At 38.4% G+C, this 18785-nt stretch overlaps 1 protein-coding gene across 2 annotated transcripts in view; it reads left to right on the forward strand.

The window, feature by feature from the left end:
- The window catches only part of LOC149139330 (uncharacterized), a 169666-nt gene that overhangs the window by 131419 nt on the left and 19462 nt on the right, over positions 1-18785 (forward strand). For both annotated transcript variants that reach the window (XM_089447296.1, XM_089447295.1), the window contains one exon: positions 4182-4264. In XM_089447296.1, the coding sequence (XP_089303422.1) occupies positions 4182-4264 (83 nt within the window). The remainder of the gene's footprint in view (positions 1-4181; positions 4265-18785) is intronic.

The following is an 18785-nucleotide window of genomic DNA, read 5'->3' on the forward strand; positions in this document are numbered from 1 at the left end:
AAAATAAAAATACCCAAAACCCCAATATATACAAAAATTTGAAATAAAACCCAAACCCCAATTAGCCATGAAAGAAGGGTTAGAAAATTTTATTTACAAAAAATATTCTACAAAAATAATTTACAAATATATTTACAAATGTACAATGCTTGAAAATAAAAATATATTTTGAGAAATAATTTTTTAAATGATGAATAGTGACAATAGATCAAATGTGTTTTGAAAGTTATGGTATTGCCCACAACCTTAGCGAAGTAAGAAAACCAAACAAAATTCTTGGAGCCCAAACAAGGTCGGCTCTCCTCCAAAGTCTGTGAACTTGGAGCCCAAGGGCGGGGAAACTTGCAAACTCTATATATTTTCTTCAAGAAAACTTGTTAGACATATGGCGAATCAAATCACTTAAGATAGACCCAAAATCTACCAATAGAATGTTCTTATCACCATCTAATGAATAAACAAGCTTATAAAATTTTAAGCACAATATAGGAAAGCACATACCCAACACATACCACAAATCATCAGACAAAGAACGCCATGAACTGAGCCCCAAAGTCTTTTGTTATAATATTTCAAATTCAAACATTTCCAACGGATCAGTGAAAAAAATCCAACGTTACAAAATTATATTGACTAGACTTAGAGCTTTCATCATTGTGTCTAGAGAAGCAACTGATTTCTAATTTATAGATAAATCCTCCAAGTGGAAAATAACGGCTAGTTGGCTTGATCCTCATCAAAATAATCTCGACCGTCGGTGAATATTTGAAGATCTTTTAATCTCTGCCATTAAAAATATTTATTTTTGAGAAATTTTCGGATTTCTTATAAAAACCATTTTTTATTAAACCAAAAATTGATTTTTTGGATTTCTTCAAAAAATCGGCTTTGACTTGACCACCAAGGTCCAAGGGCCTAATTTTTCTTAAAAAATCTATTTTTGCCTTGGTGGGGGACCTCCAAAAATTGACTTCTTTTTGACCCACGAATTTTTTTGGAGAAATCAATTTCTCTAAAATTAATTTTGACTCTAAATTAATTAATTTTCTGACTTAGGATTTTATTTTTATTTTTCCAAGAAAAATTAATTAATTGACACTTGAGAGGATTAATTATTTTTCCACCCGCAAATACTTTAGCCATGGTGTCTGATTGCGAGGGACCATGCACTGAAATATTTTAACATTAGATAATTACAAATATAACCCTCAGAGGGGGAATACCCATTCGTTATAGACCCTTGTAATTTTTACCCAATTCTGCGACACAATATGATCTAGTAGAAGTGATTTGTAATAAAATAATTTAGCCAAATAGTTTAAATTATTCTCGAATCACTTTTACAATAGACTCGACTAAAAACGCTACGACTCACGTAAGACTTTGTCAATAAATTCCACCCTAGCTTTGGGGTTTAAGTTGGAGGGAAAAAACTCTTCCGATTAGGCGTGTTTAGAAAGACAAGTAATCGGTAAGGTTAAAAAACCTCCTATGACGAAATTTGTAACAAAAATCATAGGCTTACCTTGGTTGTTACATAATTAAACGATCGTACTAGCATCATTTACATTAAAAACTTGCAAAAATTGGGTTTACAATGACATATGAACTCGCTGGCTGATGATTTTGAACTTTGAAAAATTCTGTACAACTGCTTGCTTCGATTTGTGACAAAATGGGTGCAACAGGGCTCATAATGTAGAGAGGGAAGTGATGAATATGGAATGGGAAAATGAGACCATGCTATCTCATTCAACGCTTCCCAAGTAGTGCCATTCCTAAAGCCATAGGCCATTAGGGGAGGTCCCACTGGACTAGGATTGAAGATTAACCCCCCATTTAAAGTGAGGGAACAAGACCATGGCCAGTGTTGCACACATCGCGATCGGGATTTAATCGGCGCCGGGAAAAAAGCGGAAAAAATCGTTAAAATCGGGAAAAAATCGGAAAAAAGCGGGAAAAAATCGTTTGGCACAAATTGAAAAAAAATTGAAAAAAAATGAATATTTTTGTGCCAAACGATTTTTTCCCGCTTTTTTCCGATTTTTTCCCGATTTTTCCGATTTTTTCCCGATTTTTCCGATTTTTTCCCGATTTTTTCAAAAAATCGCGATTTTTTCGATAAAAATCGCTATAAAAAAAAGGGGCGATTTTTTCGATAAAAATCGCGCTTTGAATCGGCAAAATTAAAAAATCGCGATTTTACGATTTTATCGCGATTTTATCGCGATGTGTGCAACACTGACCATGGCCAAAACCCTTCCTTTTTCCAAGTCACTCAATAATCCATGCCAAATGCCCAAATGAAAAAAATCATAAAGACTCGGCATGGATTAATCCATGGCATTTGGCATGGATTATTGGCTGTCAAGGGCTGTTGGTTGGAAGAGATGACTAGGAGAAAAATTCTCCTATGGGGTCACCCACTTTTGGTGGGTAACAAGGCCCTAGGGTTGAATATTAAGCTTCCCCACTCATAAATCATTGGTTTGAAGCAGAATTAAGGGGGGATGCCTAGCCCTTTCTGAGGGGGGATGCCCACAGGCACCCCTTTTGGGGAAACATGCCCTCCACACGGGGAAATGTTTCCCCTTGCGTCTCCCAAAAGAGGGACATGGGAGAACCTTTCCCCAGGCGACTCGTCATCCATGGTGCATGAGGTGCATGCGCCACACTTTGGGGGATGTGTCCTCGTGGACAATTGCAAATTTGTGGATGCAAAATCGATTATGCATACATTGCTGTAAAATTAAAGCCATATATACGTTGTACTTTCTATTTTTTTTCTTTTTTTGTGGTTCACGTACATCGGAGATTGGTCGCCGCTACGTCCACAAAAACTATCCGGGCAGATGCACCCGAAAGGATCACTTCCTACTGGCTCAGCAGCAGAGCCTAATCCTGAGAGCATCGAGGAGAATTGACCCTGTAACCTCCTATTAGCAAGGTGCTTTTAACGACGGGAACTCGACCAATTGAGTTTATTGTTGTTGCAAGAATTTTAGAATTGATTTTTATAGTGGTACTTATGGCCATTTCGTACTAGTGTGGAATACGTGCCCCATATGGCAAATTGCATTTTCTATCTAAAAGATATAAAGGTGCTCTCAAGTTTGTATTAGTGAGGATTTTAGGCAGTTTGGCTTTACTGACTGCTTCAATGTCCAGCAATTGACGTTTTTGTTGCTAAGCATATGCTGAATATGTAATAATTTGGAAAAATATGCTAACTTGTGACTTTCCACATAAAGCCTATTGGACTGGACATGCTTAATATAGCAAACATTTAGTTCATCTCAACTCTTTTATTGTCAACTCATAAGCTTGTCTGCGATTGACAATTTGAGATAGCCACTTAAACCTTTTTATGGCATGAATGAGACTAAAGAGATAATCAAATAAGGATACTGCATGAGAGCTAGAAATACATCCAGGTATTCCAACCATTTGTTATGCTCTTAATGAGATTGCTTTTTGAAGATACATGCTTTTTAAAATTGGCTTAGCTCAGATTCCTTCAAGATTGGTTCCCTTGGGAAGCTGCTTCTGTAAATTGACACATTCTTTAAGGAAGAAGTCAAACTTTATTAAAGTTTGTGTCTGTTCTAAAATGTGGCCTGGTATGTCAGTATGTTACTTTTTTATGACAATATTTGAGTTTTTCTTCTGAAGCATCTTGTTTTACTGGCCCATGTCCAATTATGCTGATAGAGCATATTTTATGAGATTAGATTTTCCTAGTCTAATGCACGCTCATGTCACAAGAATTACGTTTCTATTGCTTGCAGCTGTAACCTTCAGCTTCCAGATTTTCATGATGGTTCATGTTTTAGGCTTATGCTCAATACGTTCATTTCTGACAAGAGAAACCTTTTCATACTAGGAAAACATTGAGAAACTGTGAGACTTTATCTTACAGCTTTACAGTTTCTTTTACTTATCTATAATAGTTGATGTTAGTGAGAATGTCAATGATTATTGTGCATGGATTTGTGGTGTACACTGCTGAGTATTGTGATTTTATGCAGTTACATTTTAACGGAAAAGTGAAGTACTGATCATCTCAGTTAGGTTAATATAATTGGCAAAAGTTAAAGTATTTATCATGTCAATTACATCATTTTGCACGATTATTTTCTGTTGGGTACACTTCTAGCTTACTCTACTTGAATTGTTTACAGCAATTGGAGGTTTAACAGGGCAGTTACTCCAGCAAAATGCTCACGTATTCAGTAAAATCACAGAAAATCTTCATTCTTACCAGGTAAATGTTTGCATGCACCAGGTAAGTGAGAAAAAAGTTTAAAGAAAATTCTGAATATCTAAATTATTTTCGTGTATCATCTCTTGGAAGCTCTCAATTTCATGGCATTGTTTTATCCTTTTTCTAATTCGTAAATGTTTCTTGTTATGTGAATTTGAGATATTGTTGCATGAGTAATGGCATAAAGAGTTAACCTTTTCAATGGGGTTCATTAACCCTTTGTGAACTCACAGAGACGTAAACAGTTTCATTGATTATTAGTTGATTCTTGGTATGTTTGCGTTGCTTACCATGATAAATATTTTCCTTTTCATGAGGTGGTGCACTTTCATCCTTCTTCTAGACACTTTCTTAGGCACATAACTTGAGGATGGATGACTACATTTTGGACGGTGGAGGTTTTATTGCCTTTAACACACTCTTCTATGTCACTGTCATCTTGTGCCCATGGTTCTAATAATCAGTTCATAGTTTGGCACATGGTCTCTCCTTGCAACATGTGATTTTGATTGATTTATAAGAACATTCCCTTGATGCACATTCTCTTAGGTTGTCCCACTCATGGGTTATGGTTTGAGGAGGATTGGTTGTTTGCATATGGATGTATGCCTTTTCACATGCTCCTAGGTCATCCCTCTCTTAGAGGTTGTTATGACAACCAAAGTGGACCTTTGCACACATTTCAATGGTATTTTATTGAGGGATGAATTGGCTATTGCATGGGAAAGAGCACTCTAACTACCTTTTCTATGTTTGGTTTCTAGGTTGTTATTTGCAGATTTATTGAGGAGATCTAACCATCATTCACATTCTTATAGGTAGTCATTGGTTTGAGGAGTTAGTTATTACATAGAGGAAGTGCTTTCACTAACCTCGCTAGTTTTGGCATGATTTTGACATTTAAAGATTGTTGACCACTTCATCTAGTAGAGTGCTCTACTCTAGTTGGCATATTGGAACACCTCTCAAGGGTGCATGTCTCCATAGACTATTTGTTAAATTATTTTACTTAGTTAATGTTGTTGCATGCACACTTCTCAAGGGCACATCTATTTTCATGGGTTATTTTAATATTATATGGTCAAGTCAAAGTGGCGTAAAGACTCCTTGCACACATATCAAAGGAACATCTCTTGTGGAAATCATTTTACTTTTTTTCTTGGACAAGGAGCCTTTTGGAGATTGTTCCTTTCCATTTGATTTTGCAAATATGTTATTTCAATGAAGAGTTGTTGTTGGAGGTTAACCTTGAAGGGTCTTCCAAAGGAATGGCACCTTGCATGGATTTGTGTGAGAACGCTGGTTGAGGATGAAGGCACATGGCACTCTCACTTATGTAGCCTCATTATTCTAGTGTTTTATGATGGTATTTTATTCTTGAGTGGCCCTCTTATACAATATTTTAACTTTTAGTATTTGTCTAGTCTTTTCCTAGGTGAAATAAGATGTAGAAACCACAAATACCATTCTATTGTAAAAGGAGTTGAACTAAAATTTATTGAAAGATTTTCTTTCTTCATTTTGAGTATGGGTGTATTCGGGGATTTTTCCCCTTGGGCCTTGGAGCTTTATTGAACATTTTGAAGGAAATGCAAGCTAAGGGTTTTTCTTGTAAGGTATAATGTTTTGGCATTTAATTTATTGAAGCTTAATATTTGGCTATAAGGAGCTAATGTCAAGGTGATATTTTTCCCTTTAGAAGTAATTGAATGTGGGTTATTTCCCTTCAAATTATCTTTATTCTTGTAGCTGGAAATGTTTATTTTGTACCATTCCTTTTATTTTGACTCTGCTAATTTGCGTTCTTCAATCTCTAGGCATAACCTCGTGCAGTTTTGGAGGTCCTTATTGTTTGGATACCTCAAGTTAATTTTCTGCATTACTGGACAACAAAGTAAGGGTAATTGTTGCGTGTTTATCCTATCCACATATTGTCCTTGTGTCATAAAAAGAAAACCCCCTTTTTTTGACTCCACTTGCCCAATGGATGAGCACTTGTCTTGGTCCATCTATCACTCTACAAAACTCAAAGTTACAACTTCTGTTGTGCTAAAGCTATTTCTCCATTTCACGTTGAGCCTGAATTGTATATTCTTTAGCAATACTATTTCAGGGATTGTTGTGGCTTTGTGGGTGAGTCTTGAGTCGAGCTTACTGTGACTCTATCTTGACTCCTCTGTCTGGGCTAAATCCTAGCGAAGCCAGGGGGTAGTCGCTAAAAATAAATTAAGGCTAAGTAAGCTATAACGAAATTGTTAAAATTGGCAACTAGGGCCAAACTCCATGTGTGTCATCTTATTAATGGCGGCTGATATTTTTCTTGGATCCCTCTCATCGAGAGATGTAGGATCGATCTAAAGATCATCTGATTCCGATAAGTATTCATGGAGATATGAATTTATTTGTGTTATGGGACAATTCGTCAAGGTTGGCCAGCGACCAAATAAACCCCACATGTGCTCATTTGGACACACTCACTTGGGATCTCTTCCTCTCTACTTGTCTTTGGGTTTTGGTGAGAGGAGAGATCCTAAGGGATAATGCTGCCCTAATGGAGAAAGGTTCTACGGTATCTAGAGGGAGTACCCTAGGCTCTACGCTGCCCTAATGAAGAAGCCCTAGACGCAGGAGGAAAAGGAGATCCAGCACGGTGAAAGAAGCCTAACAGCAGACCCAAACGCAGTCCTATCATGCCCTAATCTATACGCTGTTCTGGAAGGGTTTGAGACAGCCCTTAGATGCAGCAAAAGGGATACCCTAACAGCAGTAAGGAGGTTCCCATTCACTGCCCTAACTTGCCCTCATACACTGTCCAAAGGAGCTTATACATGCTGCCCTAATACGCAGTCCTATTCTGCCCTAGCCGCATCAAGCCCTAGCCGCAGGTCTTCATGCCTTAGCTGCAGGACTTGTCACCATAAATAGAGACCCTTTCTCTATCCTTGAAGAGGGCTCCTCAACGCAGCAAGGAGGATTCCATACGCTGTTAAAGGAAGCCTCAAATGAGCCCTAGCTGCTGTCTTCTATACCACAGATATGCTGGCCTAATGATAGGAACTAATGCTGTCCTTAACACTATGGTCGCAGTCTAGATGGATGCATATGCTAATATGCTACTTGTATTCTGCCCTAAGTCACTGCAATGAAAATCTAGCAGCCACTAAAGACTCTTGTTTATGTATGGTAACAGCTGTCTCTATATTGAGGGAGAAGCTGTATGTTTGAGCCTGAACTATAGTCTAGCTGCTCTGCTAGGCTGCAAGCTGTAGCAAGCAGCCAAGGCTGGTATATGCAACACAATAATGGTACAGCACAGTGCACAGCAAGTAGCATCATAATGATGTGATAGGTAGCAGCATGTCTAAATTGGGACAGGTAGTACGTGGTACATGGCAGCAAGGTACAGCATGTCTAAATTGGGACAGCTAGTACATGGTACATGGCAGCAAGGTACATCATGTCTAATTGGGATAGCTAGTACATGGTAGATGGTACATGGCAGCAAGGTACATTATGTCTAAATGGGACAGCTAGTACATGGTGCAGCAAAGTACTTGGGACAACAATGAAGCTTGGTGGAGCAAGTAAATGGGACAGCAGTATGGCAAACATGGAATGGCAATGTCACTAACAGTGTTGAACTATTGAAGAACATATAAGAAGAATTGATCAAGGGTTTCCCCACATTGGGGTCTGTCCCTGGCTAGCGTCACATCTTGTGTCCTCTTGTCTTGGCTTGTCTTCTGCAATTTATGTTTATGTTCTATCTGCAGTTTACTTTAATGCTGATGTGATTGCTAATCTGGAAAAGATATTGTGCTAACTGTGAAAATTGAAATAAATTGCTCTAGCATAGAACATACCTAAAATTAACAGAAATAAAAAAATATTCTAGGAGTGTTGGAAATACTGAGAGGGGGGTGAATCAATATTTCTTTCCAATTGTTATTTTTACCAGTTAGATTCTTCACAATTATAATAAGAAAAATGAATAATAATAGTTTTATTAAGAACAAGGGAGGACTCCAATGCTCTTTTCAAATAATTGAGTACAATAATAATTTGAGGGCACCAACCTGTTGCCAAGCACCAACTTGGACTTTGGTGAGGCTCCAACTACTAGGGCTTCAACCCTATCCTTCTCAAGGGTCCAACCTTGTGTTTAGAGGCACCAACCCTTAGGACACCAATCCTTTTATCTTCCTTTAATAGAGAATGAGAAGTACTTACTTGAATGTCCTTACTGTTCAATCAATTCCCAAAGACTTCACTGTTCAATCAATTCCAAAAGACTTCACTGTTTAATCACTTCTCGAAGACTTCATTGTCCATTCACTTCCCAAAAGCTTCACTGTTCAAGCACTCCGCTCTACTGTGTTGTCTTCAATTCTGGGCTTCAGTTTATCAATTCCACTATCCAAGAGAGAGTTCTTCATTCTCCAGAGGAGGATTCTACAAAAAACACTGTGCCACTATTCAAATAACACTATAGTCTGGTCCTTTATAGTTCAAGGAGATCCTACTGAACACTGAGAGACAACCTTATCACTAATTAATATGAAGTCCGAATGTTGCATTTGAGGCCCAAGCCATAGCCTTAGAGTCGAGGTCTAGATTCACAGTTCACTGTCTCAACCAAGATCCGAGTTTTGTTTACAAGGTATAAGCACCAGAGAGAACTGCCCAATCCGAGAGTACAGTTTGAAGGTACAGAGGCCACAGTCCGAAGGTATAGACGTCACAGTCCGAAGATATAAGGTTGTAGTCCGAAATATGAGCCGTAGTTCTGAGGTATAGAGCCACAGACCCGAGGTACATGCCCTGCCTTGTCACTGTAATGACCCTATAATGAGGGCCAAGAGACAGTCCACCAATCCGAGCTAGGCACCAATTCGAGAGATAGTCCACCAATCCAAGAGACAGTCCACCAATCCGAGATGTATCACTTTCTATTTTTATATTCTTCTTCCTGAAAGTTCACGAGATGTGAACTTGTAGCTCGTTGTCCTCCATGTTGTGATCGAACTGATGATTTGAGAATGAGAGCTGAGTTCCTTTTTATAGGTTTTTTCAAGGTGGAAATGAAGAGACATGTCTCCTCAAGCAGGCCGACATGAGTAGGCCAGATATAGGTTGGCTCACAATAAAAATATAATTTTTATATCTTAAAAATTCATTTTCTCATCAACCATTTGGAGTTTCGGGCGAGTAAAGGCTCATTGGAAAGAGGAAGAAATCCTCTTTCAGATGGTATGAAAATTATTATGAAGAGATGCCTCTAAGGTGGTGAAAAACATTTTTCTTTGTGACTGCCCTTGAATTATTTAGTGCAGAAGATGATTAGGACAATATGGCTTCTCTTGGAATAGTATGGCTTCGTCATAGGAGTCATGTCATCATGAAACTAGTGCAGTGATGGTGTAGTAATCAATAGGAGAGCTCAACAAGTATATATTTCATCAATGACAATTATTGACCAACAAGGAGTTTATTCGATTACGAAAAGGACCAAACCAACAACATATAACCCATATGACTTATAAGCAAATGACAAGATTGAAATAGTAAGATAGACTAGTGCCCAAAGAATATGCTTGTGTATTGAAATCATAGTTTTAAAACTCAGACTCGAACTTGAAATTGATCGAGGGTCAACACCGACTCGGTATCGACTCGACCTAGTTGATTTCAATGATTTGGTCTTTGTAAAAATTACATTAAATATTTTTTTTTAAGAAAAAAACATATCTTTAAAGATTTTCATTCATAGGTGTTTGAGGAATTCTGTGATTAGAATCTTGAGTAGGATACTGTTTCGGAATTAGATCCACAATAGTCATTTTTAATGGCAACGTTTCAAGTCTATAACAACACTCATCGTCAGGACAAAAGCCCAAACGACGAGTCTTGCTATAGACTTGAAACACTAACATTAAAAATGACTACTGTGGATCTAATTCCTAAACAACATCCTACTCAATTTTCATTCATGTTTCTAAACTCAAAGCATTAGAATAATAGAGAGAAGACAACATATGCTCAAGTATGCTCATGAATATATCTATTATATCAAAATGGTGCACAATGCACTGTCCAATACATGTAATATAAAGAGATTGGAACAAAAACACATAACCAAGGAGGCTCTAATTGGCCTCTACAACAAAATATCATTGTTCACTACTGCTAAACAAGGCAACATCATTTGGCTCAGACTCTGGATCGGTGTCAGACGCGGAAACCCATGGCTCCTCCTCTTCATCAAGATCTCCAACTACAACTGTAGAAGTAGTAGCACTAGCACTAATTGCAGTTGAGATAGACGGGCTATGCACCTGTGTCATGGTTGAGTAGAGGAAGTGCTTGCAGCTGGAGGACTTGCGGTTGGTACTAGTGAATCTGCATTTAACTGAACAGTCTGTAATGTATCCAACTCTAGATCAAGATCAAGATCAATATCCTCGTCAAGATCAAACTCTACTGGTTGAGTCTCCACTACCCAATTTGAGGATGATCGATATCTTCCAACACAATGGGATCTGTATCAAGTCTTTTGTTCAACAATTCGTTGCATTTTAGCCGAAGGTTGTATTGGACAAAGACTAGATCCGTTAGGTCCCTATACTACTAGTGTAATTTCAGAGTATCTCATCAAGTGGAAGAATTTACCTGCTGAAGATTCCACATGGGAGGACGAGAATTTTATACAGGACCATCCAGAACTACTCAAGTGTTGAGGAAAACACTTTTTGAAGGAGGGGCATGTTAGGTGCTTATACTACTAGTGTAACCCCTTGTTGTTATTAGCGCAACCCCATTATTATATTGTTGTGCCCATGTAGTCCCCATATTGTTATTATTGTGCCCCATAGAAGCCCACTATTGTTATTGTTGTGCCCTTACATTATTATTGTTATGTCACCTCTGATTACATTATGACCCCTTAGACTCTTATATATAGAAAGGAGGTCTTGTCATTTGTATCATCCAAGAATTGTTCATTTGTGTAATGTAAAGGAGGTTGCCCCCTAGAAGAGCCTAATTTCTAAGGCGTTGATCTATCTTTTCTATCTTTTTGTGAGCTGGTTTCATAACATTTGGTATCAGAGGTTTGGATTCTAAGGTTTCGTTGCTCCAAACAGGTCATTGTGGCATTTTTGATATAACTTTTTTTCTACGAAGTATCCGAAGCTAAAAAAAACCCATTTGAGCCGAAATTGTTTTGAACCTTGGGTCCGAATTTCAGATCTTGTCTCGTTGTATTTTCGGAGATATGATCTGAGGAAGTTAGGGTTTTTGCAAGCTCTAGAATTCCATCTCAAGTAGGTCATCATGGCATTTTCGCTATAATTTGTTTTCTACGAAGGTTCAAACTATGAAAGTAAAACCCATTTGAGCTGAAATTATGGTGAAGTTTGGGCCCGAATTTCAGATCTTATTTCGTTGTATTTTCGGAGATACAATCCAAGACATTTAGGGTTTTTGCAGTCTCCCAAATTACATCCCAAACAGGTGACTTGGGGAAAATCGTCATAACTTTCTCTTTGAGCATTAGATTGAAATTTCGTAAGAAGCTACAAAAAGAGGATGAACTGTACTTTTCTGTGTATTGTTTTTAGGTCCGAAGGTTGAAACAGTAACACATGGCACTTCGTACATTTTCGCTCTACTGAAATAGTATATAAGCAGGTCATCTTGGGAGATTGGGCATAACTTGGGAGATTGGGCATAACTCTTTCTTGGAGAATCCAATTTTGATCAGACTGGTGGCATCCGAAATTACAGAGTTACATTCGTTTCAAGTTCGAGCTCCTAAAATCAAGAAAAGGCGATATGATGAAGTTTGATGGCAAGGATCTGGTAAATTGGATACTACAGATGGAACAATATTTTGATCTACATGATGTACAACTGTTACAAAAGGTACATATTGCATCTTTATATTTAGAATTGAATCAATTTTTATGGTATAAAGGACTTTGTTCTTGTAAACCACTTATCACTTGGTCAATTTTCATGGAGGAAATGATAGCATATTATGAGGATACAAAGAGCAACACCTTCTTTAGCCAATTGATAAATCTCAAACAAAAGGGTTCAATGGCAGAGCACATTGAGGACTTCCAAAAATTGAATATAAGGGTAAATGATATTCTAGAGAAGCAAATGATTGATGTCTTCATAGGGACTTTAAAGAAAAACATTCAACATGAGGTTCGTCTTTGGGAACCTGATTGATTGGAGAAGGCATTCAGGTTGGCAAGAAAAATTGAAAGCAGAATTATGGAAACAAGGAATCCTACCACTCACAACTATAAATATGGAAGTGTTTTTGCTCTTAGCCTTCCACAACCTACAAGGTTTACACCACAACAATTGGAAGAAAAAAGAGAAAAAGGGCTTTGTTACATTTGTCATAGCAAATACACTAAAGGTCATAAGTGTGTTGAGAAGAAATTATTTTACATAGATTGTGAAAAGGAGGAAGAAAATTATCAAGAAACATCAAAAAAAGAGGATATACACCAGGAACCAACCCAGAAAAAGAAGAAATGAATCCAATCGTATCTTGTAAAGCATTGGCAAGAATTACCACTCCTCAAACTCTCAAGATAGAAGGACATATCAAGAAGAAAAAGGTTCAAGAAGTGAAAGATCACATCGAGCATCAAGAAATGAATGCGACCATATACTGTAATGCATTGGTTGGAATTACCACTCAAATTATCAAGATAGAAGGACATATCAAGAAGGAAAAGGTAATATTGTTGATTGATTCAGGCAGTACCCATAATTTTATTCATTGTAAGATAGTGAAGGAATTAAATTGCTTCCTATATCCAGCACCAGAGTGTCAAGTGATGGTTGCAAATGGAAGAACCATAAATTGCTCTGGAAATTGCCATAATATCAAGCTATCCATGGGAGAATATGCTTTGAATAGTCCATTGCTTTCCATTCCAATGGGTGCTGCTGATGTTGTACTAAGAGTCCAATGGCTACAATCTTTGGGTACAATAACTTTTATTTTTCAAGAACTCTTAATGAATTTTTTTATTTTTTATTTTTATTTTTTTTAATTTCTTAATTTTTTATTTTTTTTTTCTCTATTCAGAAGGAAAGGAAGTTGAATTAAGGGGAATCACAAGGAAACCGGGAAAGATAATCATCTCTAACAGCATGACAAAGCTTCTAAAGGAAGAACAACGTGGCGTAATTGCACAATTATGTTCGCTAGAGGTTCCCACGTCGAAATCATCTATTTCTTCTGATCTCCAAAAAGTTTTGGACAATCATTCGAAGATATTTGAAACTCCCAAAGGCCTCCCACCTATTTGTGATCATGATCATGCTATTCATTTTCCAGGAAGTGTTCCTCCAAACATCAGGCCTTACAGATATCCCTTTGCACAAAAGAGTGAAATTGAACGTATGGTTGCAAAAATGCTAGAGGCTGGTATAATTCAACCCAGTCAAAGTTCTTTCTCAGCGCCAGTAGTATTGGTGCACAAGAAGGATGGATCGTGGCGCATGTCTCTGGATTATAGAGAGCTCAACAAGTTCACTATTAAAGATAAATTTCCCATTCCTCTCATTGATGAATTATTGGATGAATTGCATGGAGAAATTTACTTCAGCAAGTTGGACCTTCATGCAGGATATCATCAAATTAGAATGAAGACTAAAGACATTTCGAAAACAACATTTAGAACTCATGAGGGTCATTATGAATTTTTGGTCATGCCTTTTGGCCTTACCACTGCACCTTTTACCTTCCAAGGTTTGATGAATTCAATTTTCAAACCCTTCCATAGAAAATTTGTGTTAGTATTTTTTGATGATATACTAATCTACAACAAGTCTTGGAAGGATCATGTTCAACATGTTGATAGAGTGCTCAGACTATTGGACGAGAAACAATTATATGCAAAAACCTCCAAATGTTTCTTTGGAGTACAAGAGGTGGAATACTTGGGTCATATTGTATCTCATGAAGGTGTTAAGCTAGACCTACAACAACAAGTTCTCCAACTCTTAAAGGATGACCTCACTTTGGCACATAATTGAATGAAACAACAGGCAGATCGACATTGCAGCGAAAGAAGTTTTGATATAGGCGACTAGGTATTTTTACGAATGCAACCATACAAACAAATGTCCCTCAAGCAAGCTAAGAAGGATAATAAATTATCACCAAAGTACTATGGTCCTTACAAGGCGCTGCAAAAGATTGGTACTATGGCATACAAATTGGAGCTTCGTGCATCTTCTCGAGTGCCCCCTGTTTTCCATGTTTCATGCTTAAAGAAGTTTATAAGTGATAAGTGCCTAGTTCAAAAAATATTCTCTGAACTTGACGAGGAAGGAAAAATCATATTGGAACATGAAGCAGTCATGGAAACAAGAAATCGACAGCCACGAAATTGATCAATTTCAGAGTATCTCATCAAGTGGAAGAACTTACCCGCTGAAGATTCCACATGGGAGGACGAGAATTTTATACAGGACCATCCAGAACTACTCAAGTGTTGAGGACAACACTTTTTGAAGGAGAGGGGCATGTTAGGTGCCTATACTACTAGTGTAACCCCTCGTTGTTATTAGCACAACCCCCTTATTATATTGTTGTGCCCATGTAGTCCCCATATTGTTATTATTGTGCCCCATAGAAGCACACTATTGTTATTGATGTGCCCTTACATTATTATTATTATGTCTGCTCTGATTACATTAAGACCCCTTAGACTCCTATATATAGAAAGGAGGCCTTGTCATTTGTATCATCCAAGAATTGTTCATTTGTGTAATGCAAAGGAGGTTGCCCTCTCGAAGAGGCCGATTTCTAAGGCGTTGATCTATCTTTTCTATCTTTTTGTGAGCTGGTTTCATAACAAGATCATTTAACTATTTTTGTTCTAAACGATTTCTCTTCTTCGTGTGAATCCTCTCAAAGACAGACCAATTGTGCTCACATCCAAAAGCACTGGAAGTTTGACTCAAAATATTGATTACAAACTTTTGCGATTGAGGACACTAGCTACCAAATGCCTCCCACCAGTGTGTTGCAAAAAACATAGTTTGGTAATGAGTTAGTTCAAGTTTCAACAAATTATATCCAACTTTGAAATTATAAACAATTTAACAAAATAAGAATTTGAAAATTGAAATTGTTTACCTGGCTCATCTACTTCCCTTGCTAGGTTTTTTCCAAAGGTACTTGTGGCTTTACTAAAACAAATGATCTGTTAGTATATCTCCAACTGCTCACTCTTATCAGGGAACATGCGTTCATGGTACTCATACAATCCATCTTTCACCTCCCCAGTCAAATCTTCTCCCACTAGAGCTTTATAATGATACCTTGGGTTCAAAAAATACCCAACTGTATGTATAGGGTGATGGAGTTGATTGTTCCATCTTCGATCAATGATTTCCCAAATGGGCCCATACTTAGCCACTCTCTCCTTGTATGCTGCCTCTATTTGCTCCTTTGCCTGATCCATAGTCTCATAAATGAAACCCGTAGCCAATTTTTCCCCATCCACCAACCGCAACACCTTAACTAGTGGCTCAACAATTTTCACAATCTCTGTTGCCTTTTTCCAAAATGTGTCTTCATTAACTTTATTTCTTACGTCGTTGCCATCCTGTTTGTGAGCCCGTTGACATCCATTCCATTCATCACTGGAAAACATCTTCTGCAAGTTTTTATGTTGGGAAAGCATAGATTGCAGTGTCAAAAAATGAGTCGCAAATCTAGTGATGGCAGGCTTAACAAGATCTTTTCCCCCTGTGTTTTTCCTCATCAGGTATAAAATCAATGAGTGATTGTAGATATACTTTGTTATGCTTTTGGCATGCTCTATAGTGTTCTTGATCCAATCTATTTTACCAATATCCTCAAGCACGAGGTCTATGCAATGTGCAACACATGGGATCTAAAAGAGGGTTTTGTGTTATTCCTCTTAACATTTTGCTAGCAAGAAAATAGTTAAAGACATTATCTGTGATGATTTGAACAACATTAACACCTCTTCAACAACCTCATCCAAAAGTTGAAACAATAAGTGTGCATCTTTCACCTTATCCGATGCATCCACTGATTTTAGAAACATGGTTCCCTATGGTCAAAGATAAGAAAATTTATAATGGTACAATTCTTTTGATCAGTCCATCCATCTGACATGATGGTACATCTTGTTTTCACCCATGAGCTTTTGAAATATTTCAAATATTCCTCAATGGACATAACCTCTTTATGCAAAAGAGATCCCCTTAATTCATGCATAGTAGGGCCTTTGAAGCCCTTACCAACAACAATTATGGCATCAAGCATAGGTTCATAATACAGTGAATGAGCAACATTGAAGGGGATATCAACATCATGTTGAAGGAAGTGTAACTAGGTTCGGTCTTCATAAATGTACTTTTGATATTTGTACTTATTCAAGAAAACAAATATTATTTTTATAATATATGACAATGAGTTTCTTGCTCATTGAAGTAGGTCTAACACATGTCAAAGTGCTATAGGGGAGTCAAATAGTCAAGATAAAATATTGAAGGCCTTAAGGGCATGTTACACTATGTATAAATATATATTAAAGTCAAAGGGAAACCTCCAAGCAAAGTCAAGTCTACTCCTATGCAATGGCACCTTCAAGCATGCTACACCACCATGGAAGCTATCCACAAACTGCTCCACAAACTTGCCTACAAACAATACTCAAAGTTGTCCTACAAACAGAGGACTAGTTGACCTTCTAGTCAGCCTAAATGGAGGGACACTCCTCTATTTATAGAGGTTGTCCACTCCAAAGATAACACATCAAATGTGCTCTGAAATCTGCGAAGGGAAAGTGATCTGAAAATGGGGCACTAAAGGCTTCTTGTCAAGCTTACAAGAACCTTTCCCACTCCAAAGCTTATATATTTCCAAGACCTTATGATTAACAAATTGCGGAATTAAAAAGTTCTTGAAAAATAGGTGTATAGCTGTGTTTGTTTTTAACTGCTCAAGTGCTTAAGTTCATTTGCTTATGCTGATCTAAAATACCCATAACAGTAAATACAATGCAGCAAATAAGTAAGCACATGAGACAACAATATAATATGGAGTTCACCCAAACCTCTTGGGCTACGTCTCCTTGAGCTCTAGTCAATTTAACTAGGCTCTTTGGGATTATGGCATAAGTTCTTTTACAAGCTCCACTCTCAACTCCATTGGATTACACAGAAACAATGGGCTTAGAACACCATCTTATCCCTGGCTCTGAAGCTCTTAGGCTTTCTCGCTCTGGCTTTGGCTCTCGGCTTTGGCTCTGGCTCTGGCTCTGGCTCTGGGCTCTGGCTCTTGGCTCTTGCTCTGCCTCTAAGCTTCTCTTGGCCTCTGCGTGCCTCTGTAGTTCACTTGACCTCCAAGCGATTCTCAGCAACCTTCCAACGACCTTCAGCAACCACTTTCAGCAGCTGTGCTCTCCGAAACAAGAACTAGTCTGCTTCGCTTGGCTCTATGGCCTTTGAGGAACCCTCGGCTCTGCGGCTTCCATCTGTTCCTCTGTCCCCAATCATGAGGAATCATTCCCTTTCGCCTTTGTGGCTCTCTGTGCTTCATAACGCACAGGTGTGATGGTTGTTCCCAATGGAAATGGACTAGCGGGCATGAAGAACCTGGTCGTTTGGCCTTCCTGTGCAAAAATCCCGAAAATGGCCAAATTTCCAATACACAAAGAATATGCGCAGAAATACACTATCGGGCGCGAAATCTGGACTTCAAATATTATCGAATCGCCCCTATAAACCCTATCGGGTCCGCCTTTTATCGGCATATCGCAATCGCATAGGCGGGAGGTCAAAAACCTCAATACATGGGAATACATTGAAAATCCCGAATTCTCAGATTTCAAAACTTATGAAATCGGGTTTATAATCCCATCGGGTCCGACCCTTTATTGCTTATCGCAATTGTAGTTGCACGTTGCATGTCAATGGCCCTTGTATCGGGGATGACTGATCGCCGATCGCCGATATCAACGTATCGCTATCGGCCCCGTCGCTGTATCGCATATCGCAATCGCAACGGGCCCGGGGGTCTTCCCTTTGGTTATGTTGACTGCCGATCCGCCGATTGCCGATATCGCACCTCGCGTATCGCATCGGCGGGGTCTATGCCTTCTGCTCCTCCGATCGCCGATCACCCCGATCACCGATTCAATCGCATATCGCAATACCTGGGGTCCCGATATTGGGTGCAGCCTACCTCCGACCTGACATATCGGAGATCGCTAATTGGGGGTTCCTTCTGCCCTTGCGTTAAGTCCTCCTCTTAACCCTTCCGATGCGATTTTCCTTTATAAGGCCTTAAGCCCATTTTTGGAAGAATTTGCCTCCTTTTCAAAGGACCATGGCAAACTTCTTTCTGCGATAACTTCTTCATCTGAAGTCCATTTTAGCCCATTCAAATTGCAGTAGATTCAGAATGAAGAGATCTCTGCAATGGGACTATCTCCAAGAGCAGCCC

The sequence above is a fragment of the Pinus tabuliformis genome, chromosome X (genome assembly GCF_031772625.1).
Source record: "Pinus tabuliformis cultivar Carrire ecotype Pingquan chromosome X, CPIR1, whole genome shotgun sequence".
NCBI classification, from domain to species: domain Eukaryota; kingdom Viridiplantae; phylum Streptophyta; class Pinopsida; order Pinales; family Pinaceae; genus Pinus; species Pinus tabuliformis.